Source organism: Urocampus carinirostris, chromosome 19 (genome assembly GCF_059441175.1).
Source record: "Urocampus carinirostris isolate Australia breed hairy pipefish chromosome 19, RoL_Ucar_1.0, whole genome shotgun sequence".
Taxonomy (NCBI): Eukaryota; Metazoa; Chordata; class Actinopteri; order Syngnathiformes; family Syngnathidae; genus Urocampus; species Urocampus carinirostris.
The window spans coordinates 20,356,526-20,366,856 of NC_142367.1; the positions used below are offsets into that span (position 1 = coordinate 20,356,526).

Here is a 10,331-nt window from a genome sequence, read left to right on the forward strand (position 1 = left end):
TTGTTTTCCCTTGAAATTTATTCAATTAAATATATTTTTGTAGAAAATAAAGTTTGTTTTCTTTGTGTGACACATCGTTACAGATTCCCAGGGTAATCACAGACGAGAAATAAGAGGCTCATTGTTGGGATCGTCGCACAGAGTGACAACCTTCTAAAAACTCTGTTTCCACGGAATATTCATGTTCAAAACGCTCGGGGATGATTCTTTTATTTTGGAAATTTTCGCATCGCCGTTTCCTGTGTGTCGGTCGCCATACTATCCGGGATGGAAAAGTGGTGAGAAAGTGTCAAGTGAGGATCTGTGACGGAGGGTCAGTCTTTCCGGGGATTGGCGGCGATGTAAAGCGCCATCAGACAGTAGAGAGCGCCCCCTATGGTCAGGGCCATGGTGGTGCGATAGAGCAGCCGGTCGGGGAAGCCGCGCTTCAGATGCACGGGGATGCCGTCGGATTTCTTAGAAGACAAAAAAGAGAAAGTTCGTTTACCCGGATAATGAAAAGAGTTGTGCTTGTGATTGATTTGTGAGGGAAGGGAAAACTGGACTGAGACGTGTCGTGAGGAGAAATCAATTACCTGGAATATTTTCTGTAGGTCGGGCACCTTGTTGGCCCCCAGGTATTCCACCGTGGGTCTCGCGTCTGACACTACTTTGGTGGGCACGGCGAAGATCATAGATGGGGACTCTGCCGGGACAGACGGCTTAAAACCCTGCACAGTGGTCGGAAAACCGTTAAGTCGCAATGGTTATAAATTTCCTTTTAACTCATAAATATGTTCTTTGAAGCATGTCTCTGAGTGCCAAAACGTAAAAGTACGTGTTTTATGTTTATCTGAAAAACAATACAAATCTAAAGGTTTAGGCCCTTACATTAAGAAGTATAAATTAGTCCTTATGGGTTTTGGTATCAAGCCTCTAGGAATGATTTCAGTATGCTAAATCCCCACTGGATGACAAGAACGGCTTTAATCAAATGTTTGTCCACACATTGAGGAGCCCCCACTTCGTATGGCTTTGCTTCCAATGTCTAAAATCGTATGATTACATATCCAGAAACATCAGGCACTATAAAGTTCTTACAAAGTTCTCCAGCGTTCTTGCAAGCGAAGCTCTCTTGTAGTTATGGAACGCATTGTTCAGGAATTGGAGGGAAAAAAAATAAAAGCACCAAAAAGAAACGTTTGCTTGAAACGCATCTTTTCACAAAAAGCTGTTTTTCCTCAGAAGTTTTCTTGGAAATGAGTATTTTCAGGACCACTATGCGATTGTTCCCCTACCATCAGATCGTCTAGTTTGCGCACGCAAACTACTACAGGCAAAGAAAGGGCTGTAAAAATGTTTTGTGTGCATGTTCATTGAACGTTACACCAACTTCAAGTTTAAGTTTACAGTAAGTGCTTACGAATTATCAACAGCCGGTAAGTCACCACACTCGAACTTCCGTTAAGGCGGCTGCCTCCTGGGTAAGTGCTCATAATAAACTTGCATATCATTTTGTTAATATCCCCTTATTTATCTTATTATTGTAATTTTTATGTTCAGTTACTATTTAAATGTGTTTTTAGTGATCAGGAAGATGTGTTTTATAGCTACTTTGGGCTCACTTTGATAATTTTGGGATGTCGGGAATGAGTTTTTAATTTTTTTATATTAGGTAAATTCGCTCATTAGCAATTGAACTGGTACAAAGAAGTAACGCTGTAATATGATTATTTATATTGTGTTAGTGGAAAGTTTTAACCTTTTTCTGGCAATGTAAAGACCGAGGTTACTTTGACGTCAATTTCTGACACCTTTCTGACCTGATGTATTCAAATAGACCTAATTAGACCAGCGCAAAAATATCCGACAGCGCACCTGTTTTTTGTTCACAGCAACAAAGTATATTTAGAATAGTCTTTATCATCATTGATTACAGAATAGTGAACCAGAAAACAGGAGCTTACATCTGGTTGATTTACCATTTAGAGTATTTCTCGGCAAGATCTTGCATTTGAGTTACTGGAATGAGGAGATTGTGATATGACCGCCCTTTGAGGGTGATAATTGCAGTGTGTGAGAGCGCCAATTTCAGAGTGCCAAGACGCAACAACTTCACAACAGTCAATGATAAATGGTCAGCATTTATATAGAGCTTTTCAAGTCACTGAAGACCTCCAAAAGTGCTTTACAATGTGCTTCACACTTGCTCATTCACACACACACACACACACCGATAGCGGTGTCAGCCATGCAAGGCTCCTCCAAACTGCTTATCTGGAATATAAAGATAGATAGATACTTTATTCCTCCCCGTAGGGAAATTCACACTTACAGCAGTATCCTTGTGTTGAAAATAAAACAATAATAAAGTAAGAGGAATATAATACATGAATACCCAATGTAACGTGTTGATATAGAGTATTTAGATAGTGCTACATAAAATACACACTGTAATAAAAATACGGTAATATGCAATGTGGGGGGTGTGGTTTAATGTGGGCTTTTACTCCCCCGGGTGGAGTTAAAGACCCTCATGGCGTGAGGGAGGAATGATCTCCTCAGTCTGTCTGTAAAGGTTTAGGTGTTAACGAATGTAGACCTCCAGCCAATCTGCATGCATGTCTACCCTTAACCTTTTAATAGGGAGCCCTTCAATTTGCTGCTATTGGTACATCGGTTGAAGGGGGAGTAATTCATTTTCAAGAAATGTGGGTCTATTATATATTTAGAAATTAGAGTACAGTAACCCCTCGCTACTTCTCACTTCGGTTATGCTGGTTCAATGCTTTGCGGATTTTGGATTAAATTGTCTTTATTGCCATTGATATTGTGCGTTGTGTTCTGCTGCAGACATTCGACAGCAAATTCTATCACGGGGGAGTTTGTGTGTGTGTGTGTTGGGTGGGAGTAACTGCCTGTCCACGAGACTGTGATATACTGGTGTATGTAGACAGTCAAACAGCAGGGTGAGTGCACAAGTCCATGTGGTCACCAAAACAAACTGCGAAGAATTGCGACAGCTAGCTTTTAGCTGCTTGTTATATTGAAAACTAATGTATCAATTAAAGCGGACTCTTTGGAAGGTCAGATGAGCGCAAAGAAATGAACTTCACCAGAAGGTGCTCCGTGGATTATGATCAGGTTCATGAAGTAACTGAGGCGGCGCTGGGAAAGAAGGCAATAGCAGTGCCGCAGGAACAGCTTACTGCAGCCAGGCCATGTAACTCACAAACTAACCCTTCCGAACATGTATCTCACCAACGCCAGATCAATTATCGATGAAACGGATGACCTGGACCTACAACTTGTGGGAAACCACTACATTCAGGACAATTGTATTTTAATCATCGCGGCGACTTTGATCAAGTAAAAGATACTGGGTTCTCACGTTCAGCTCGCATAACATGACAATGAAAAATAACAAGACAATTAAGATCATCCATTTAACTGCAATTCTTGTTTGGTGTTTTTATTTGTAGATCTACAGTTGTTATTTTGTGATAGTCATATACTCTCATACCTGCCAACTTTTGAAAGTGAGAAAGCCTAGTCGCTAGGGGTCAGGTCAGGGGGGGTGGTGTTGTTCATCTTAGAAATTCTCCATTTCACTTAACTGACTTCAGCACATATTTAAGCAATAAACAAACTAAATTTTTATTCGCTGAAGGGCAGTTTCGTTCTCCCACAAGTATATTTTTAGCGATCTTAGAATCAGGAAACATTCTCCTGAATAGCGGTCCCATGTGGTCAGCCATACCGATTGGAACACCATGTTCAATGATCGCTTCAGTAGATAACACTTCAGCATTTATGACGTCCAAAGAATCGGTTGGGGTGACAAAAAAAGTGAAGATTTTGCCGCTGGACTTACTGTCATTTGCATTTGATTTGTGTTTTTTCGTTTCCACTTGGTCTTTAACATCGCTAATACCTCCATGACCCACAGAAAAGTCTTGTCTACACCGTGTGCAGTTGGCGTAATTTTCACCTTTTCTCGATGTGATAATTACTCCAGGGAAAGCTTTGGAATATTCTTCACGAAAGCACTGTAATTTTCGTTTCGGTTTCACAATTTTCTGCACTTCTCCGGTAGACTCCATGACCTCTATTCCCGCTGCCAATTATGGTGCTACAATTGAGCTAAAAATAAACCTCGCGCAGTGATATATCAGCACTGCCAGACGACTTGCGGTGCTGATAAAGCTGTTGTTTGAAATGGTACTTTGTCTCCATCTTGCGGTGGAATGTTTTTACGATTTTATTTTTTTAAAAGGGAAAACCGTAGTTTATGTGACCCAACCGTAACACCGTAGTGGGTTAAAGAAAACCGTACTCATTACGGCAAAACCGGAGTACTTGGCAGGTATGTACTCTCAGTCGGTAAAGATGTCATCTCGAGGTAAGTTTGACCATTGGGTGCTTTTATGAAAGTGTCTGATACCTCATAAATTTATATGTTTCTCGCGGGGTTCCGGTCCCTATTTACTAAGATAACCAAAAAATACAGCAATGCACGAGGACCTACCTTCTTATCGGGGCTGTACAGTAATCCCTCACTATAATGCAGTTTACTGGCATTAGCATTAGCTCAGGAGGTAGAGGGCTCGTCTTGGGATCAAGAGGTCGCAGGTTCAATTCCCTGATCCCTAATGCCCCCAATAAGCATGGCTGACTCCCTATTAGTGTGTGAGTGTGTGTGTGAATGGGTAAGTGTGAAGGACATTGTAAAGCGCTTTGGGAGGTCTTCATTGACTTGAAAAGCGCTATATAAATGCAGACCATTTACTATTTAGTCTCCCCGCTTATTATTTCCAGATAAAGTAGTTATTAAAAAAAAAAACTTTCTAAGGTTCTTTTATTTGTTAATTGAGTATTGTATTATATTGTATATCAAATGTAATACCAGGTCGACACAAAAAGGAAACACAATTGATACAAATAAAACAAAAACGAATACATTTGATGTTTACAGAACTTCAGAGATCCTCGGTCAAAACTGTCAAATAATTCCTAATTACAAATAACTTTTATGCCACATTTATGAAGCATTTTTATCATAAAGTACGAAAATTGACCTTTTTGGTCCACTGTAAACCATTAAAAAAACACTGCTATATTCATGACCAAATTTGAGTGTTGCATCATAAAAACACGTGCTTGGAAAAAAATACTTTGTACTCCCTGGTTGTTCGTTGATAAATATTACTATATATTTGTGTAACAATTTTAAGAGTTTCAAAAATGGGATTTCAGACATTTTAATGCCAACTAGGTCTTAGTTGTGTTTGGAATCATAAACTCAATGCATTTTAAGATTTTTCAAGGAACCACGGTAACCCTGCAGGAGTCGTTGTGTATTTCTTTTATTGAACGTTACAGTTTATTATAGTAATGTAATACAACAGTGTACATATTTATTTTCTTTGGACTGATTATGGACCACTTTTGCTAATATAAAGGATACAGATCGTGCCTGAATAATACCAGTGTCTTTCATTTAACGTTCATGTAATGTAGCTTTATTTATCAAAGAAATTTTTCTTTTGTGCTCGTCGAAAATTAAAGAATACTGACAGAGCAACAAGACACTATTTCTTTATTTATCTGATATTATAATGTATCTGTTAGCTTTTCAGTTGTTCAACTCAGTACATTACATGCACCGTTTGTAATTTATTTTCAACTACTAATCGACTCATCAACGGTATGTCCCTTACGATAATGACATTGTCAGTTGATGATAATTATTGTTTTTGTGTTGATGGCAATGTGTGAAATTATGCATGCATGTCTATTCTCATTTTGTTTATGTGATAGAAGATCCATAGTACTGAGCGCTAAAATTGTAATAGTTTAAAGCCTTTTTTTTCTTCAACAAAAGACCGGGGTTGAATTGAAATTGTTTGTCTTTTTCATACTTGAGACAGAATTTGGATAATCTGAATTATAGTTGCCATGGTCTTGCATAGGTGATTTTTTTTGTGGCTAAATTACCGTTTTGTATTTTGGCCATTGTCTAGCCATGAATGGGTAAGTGTAAATCACATTAGTGGCGGCATTGAATCAGGAGGGAGAGCGCTCGTCTCGGGATCAAGAGATCGCAGGTTCGATTCCCGGCTCCTCCGTGTTATATGTTGAAGTGTCCTTGAGCAAGACACTGAATCCCTAATGCCCCCAATAAGCAAGTGGGTGCCTTGCATGGCTGCTATTGGTGTGTGAATGGGTAAAAGTGAAGCACATTGTAAAGCGCTTTGGGAGGTCTTCATTGACTTGAAAAGCGCTATATAAATCAATTTAGCATCAGTCCAGCCCTCAGCTTGTAAATTTTAAATCCGGCCTTTCCATATGCAGAATTTGACACTCCTGGTGTGAAGTATTCGTTGGGAAATAACGGTTGCTAGGTACAGTATGTGATATAGAGTTAACAAAGGGTATCTTTTGTCATATTGAGGCTTTATCAAAAGGGCACGTATGACAAGGGCATATTCGGTGGATCGACGCAAAAATCACTTGGTCAGAGATAACCTTTAGCAACAAAAGCTGGACAAGATTAAAACGATGACTTTTGTCAAGATTGAAATGTTGAAGGAAAAGCATTTTGCAGCACAATGCTTAGATAAGTAAGTTAGCAACCGAACATGCAAATTATGTAACATTTAATCAAAGGTGACCCGGAAGATAAATGATGTGAAGTCACCCCACATTAATGTATTTAGTATTAATGTATATTCTGAATCAAGTTTAAAGCGCGTGATGATCCTCGGAGATGGATTATTATGCAGACATGGACGCAAACCCAGTGCTGCACGATGAAGGTCACCTTTTCCGTGACGGTCCTTGTTTCAATCTTACACCGACTTTAGGACTCACCTGGGGGACGTAAGCCGTCGACGAAGACGACCCGGCCAGTTTCTGTGTGATACCGCTGAATTTATAATACATTTTGTTCGAGGTAACTAAGCGGGCGGACACGCTGATCACAACAAAATCAACCGGCGAAAAGAGCTTCCTGCTTCCGGCGTCGAGGGAAAATGACGTCACGAGTAGGCGACTCCCCTCCAGCTAAACACCGGATAAATACGACAGCCAAAAAAAAGTTGAATTAATTTGTAATTTGCGGTCAGCTGTCTTTTAAGATAAAAGTTGAACATCATATGAATACCGTAGCTGATAAGTATATGTTTACTAATTTTACAAATGAAGCCAGTCTTTACAAATTAGGCCAGTCTTCAAGCACTACTTTGTAAATATTTGCCTATTTAGCCTTCTTTTTATCACCCGTGAGCCAAAAAAGGGTAATGATAATATTTTCGTTTGGGATCTAGGTAAGTACAGTGTATATATCTACATATATATATTTGTTTGTTTGTCTGTCCACCCAGGAAAAGGAGAAGGAGTTTAGATATGACCGCCATCTTTCACAGTCACGTAGGTTACCCTGGATGTGAAAAAAAGCTGATTTCAAACTTTTAGTTTCATTGAACCAGAAAGGCATACTATTCTCCCAGAACGACATTGAACATCAACACACTATTTTATAGGCAGTCATGTAAGTTATGTTAGGAATTAAATATTAGAATTGTTCAAATTAGTTATCTGACTCTATTAACCAAACACAACCTACATTCACCCAACAATGCGCGTTTGTTTCTTGATGGAAAAGATGAACAAGAAAAGCTGACATTTGCACACGGGGGCAGATTTAATTTCATTAACAATTGAACTAGTTGAACTCCATCGAATACGGCTGAATTAGTTGAATTAGTGTCGTTGGAGTCTCCGGGAAACCCTCTCTTCCAGTTCTCTAGCTTCTCCTCTCGGCCCTCGCTTTCCACAAGATGTTGTGACGGCTCCTCCCATGGGCGTGCCAATGAAGCCCAACGTGAGCTCCACCACCTCGCCGCGATGTCTGGAAAACTGAAAACAGCACTGAGCGTTTCTCAAAACAATGCCTGCCGTCCTCCGTCCGAGTCCTGTCATCAACAGAACTAGACAAAATATTCTGCATTCGGAACGGCGTGACCTGTCATTGAACTCAAGCCTACTCGGTGAAAATCTTCATTGCACTCAATAAATGTAACTTGTATTCAATCGTATGAAATCCTTTATAGTCAAATGTATAAAATCCTTCAGTTACCCTAGGTTTTAAACCTTAAAAATAATGGACTTGGCATGTTTTGGTTTTGCTTTAAAATATTGCAATAACGTAATGCAGTTAAATAACAAAATATTCATCCATTTTGGATTCCTTACAAATCAATTCAATATTGACAGCCTTTTATTATTAGCGTCAATGGCTTACGGCTAACTACTATATTTTTTCATCATATTCTAATGTTTTGAGAAGGGATATTTTGTATTTTTTCCATAATGATTAATATTAAAACCATAAAAGACTCATTTGTTGTGCATCCAGAATGGATTGCATACTCGAAAATAAAGAAATTCATCACAATATTCAAATTTTCTGAGGCAATCCTGTATGCGCATCCTCACATGACTCACGTAATGAAAAATCGATCCGGCCTTTGAAGCATCGGATGAAAATTGTGCTGTTGAGTCTGTCTGAGCATACAATTAGTTATTGTTCTTTTGCAAATGACCCACTTTACTTCTCCTTGCCTCAGGTCACAAAACAATAAATACAAAAAAGCTATTAAATAGAATCCAAATGTGCCACATGAATCATCTGGAGGAGTTTCGGAAAAAAAGAATACAAGATAGGCCAATTATTATGCGAGAGAAACCGAGAAAAAAACTGAAATAAATACTGTGGATTGAATGAAAATAACAAAGTCATCCGAACTCATTGATAAAATAATTTTACCCCCCTAAAATTATATTTTGAGCGGTAGTGATTATTATTGACCACTAGATGTTGCCGTATTTTGTGGAGCAACAAATGCTAAAGGAGGAAGAATAAAAACGAAAGACACTCAAAGTGATCAACACTTTTGAAAAAGAAATTGCCCAGCTTTTTCCAAAGAAAGAAAAAACGGGGAGAAGGAAAAGAAAGGACAAAGTAAAATAAATACGAGGAAGACAAAAAGGCAAAAAAGAAAGACTAAGGAAAATAGATTAAACAACGAAAAGAAAGGGGGTGAAAGAAACTTTTTTGTAAAAAAGTAAGGAAAAAATAGAAAAAGAAAGGAAAAATAAGTAGTGAAAAACAGCGAAAAAAGGGAAAATCAAGAAAATAAGAGAAGAAAAAAGAGAGAGAGAGAAAGAAAAATAAGAATAAAGAGGAAAAAAGAAAAGAAACGATAACAAAGAAAAGCCCGTGTGGCGTCAGCTGCGGGTCGTTGAGAAAATGGCTTCCCTTCTATTTAAGCTCAGTGCTCTCACTCTTCCTTGGCCAGTTCGTCAACGAACCTCTGCCCCGCAAGACGTAGGTTTTGACTGCCTGCATTTCCTGTACGGTATCGTTCCTGTTTATTTTTGTCCTGTTTATTATTCTCTCCAGTTTTCGTTCCCGTCTAGTTTGTCCTGTTTAATTTAAATTTCCAGTTTTGATATCAATCCTGTCATTCTACGCCAGACTGCTGCCTAACGTGTATGACTCCCCATTTCCCATAAAATAAAAGGCATGTGTGAGAAACGTCACACATTTTGGGTTCTCGTCTTGTTCCGGTTCATGACAAAAAGGGGAAAACAAGGCCAAAAAAGGCAAAAGAAAATAAGAAAACGAAATGAAAAAGTAAGAAAAGAAAAAAACTAGAAAAAAAAAAGGAAAATTTAAAAAATCAAAGAAAAAAAATAATTGTTTTGAACTACGAGTATTTAAAAAAACACGTTCATGTGATAGTTTATGTAGTTTTGCTTGTTATTGGAACCAATGTTGTTCTTTTCTTTAATGAAAGTCTTTCTTACCACTAGAAGGCGCCAAATGAGACACACTGTCCCTTTAAAAACTACGATTTTTTTTGTCATTAAACTGTCATGATTATTGATTAGCATCACCTGTGCCTGCCCATTTGGCGCCAGCCGCTGCAGGCTACCTGATTGCTTCCCTGTCCCTTTTTAAGCCCAGTCCTTTCACTTTCCGGTTGTCAGTCCGGCAGCGAACCTCTGTTGTTAAAAGGCAAGCATTTTGACCCTGACTCCTGCCTGTCCCGTTTTTGCACCCGTCCGTTCCTGATCTCCCCGTTTCATTTTGATTTAAACCCACTCCTATCTGTCCATTGTTGTCAGTCCGTCTGCGAACCTCAGTGTATACTAGGCAAGCCTTTTTCTATCCTGACTTCCAACTGTCCCGTTTTCTCTCATGTCTGTCTCTGGCTCCGACTTGTTTTTGATCCCGACCACTTTTGCTCTACCGTCCCCGCTTACGACCCGTTTTTGATCCCGAC

General features: G+C 39.0%; 1 protein-coding gene across 1 annotated transcript; it reads right to left on the bottom strand.

The window, feature by feature from the left end:
* On the bottom strand, positions 1-7,018 carry cox7a2l (cytochrome c oxidase subunit 7A2 like). The gene is made up of 3 exons (XM_088324066.1): positions 6,853-7,018; positions 576-710; positions 1-455 (listed from the first exon to the last, which is right to left on the bottom strand). Exons 1-3 carry the CDS (start codon positions 6,922-6,924, stop codon positions 315-317), a joined length of 348 nt encoding a protein of 115 aa, XP_088180192.1. The 5' UTR covers positions 6,925-7,018; the 3' UTR covers positions 1-314.
* Between the last annotated feature and the right edge of the window lie 3,313 nt (positions 7,019-10,331).

Bases quoted from the DNA above. Each gene is read 5' to 3' on its own strand.
- cox7a2l (XM_088324066.1), bottom strand. From the start codon at position 6,924: ATGTATTATAAATTCAGCGGTATCACACAGAAACTGGCCGGGTCGTCT. The intron at 711-6,852 runs GTGAGTCCTAAA...ACCACTGTGCAG, and splicing joins CGACGGCTTACGTCCCCCAG to GGTTTTAAGCCGTCTGTCCC. The intron at 456-575 runs GTAATTGATTTC...TTGTCTTCTAAG, and splicing joins ACCTACAGAAAATATTCCAG to AAATCCGACGGCATCCCCGT.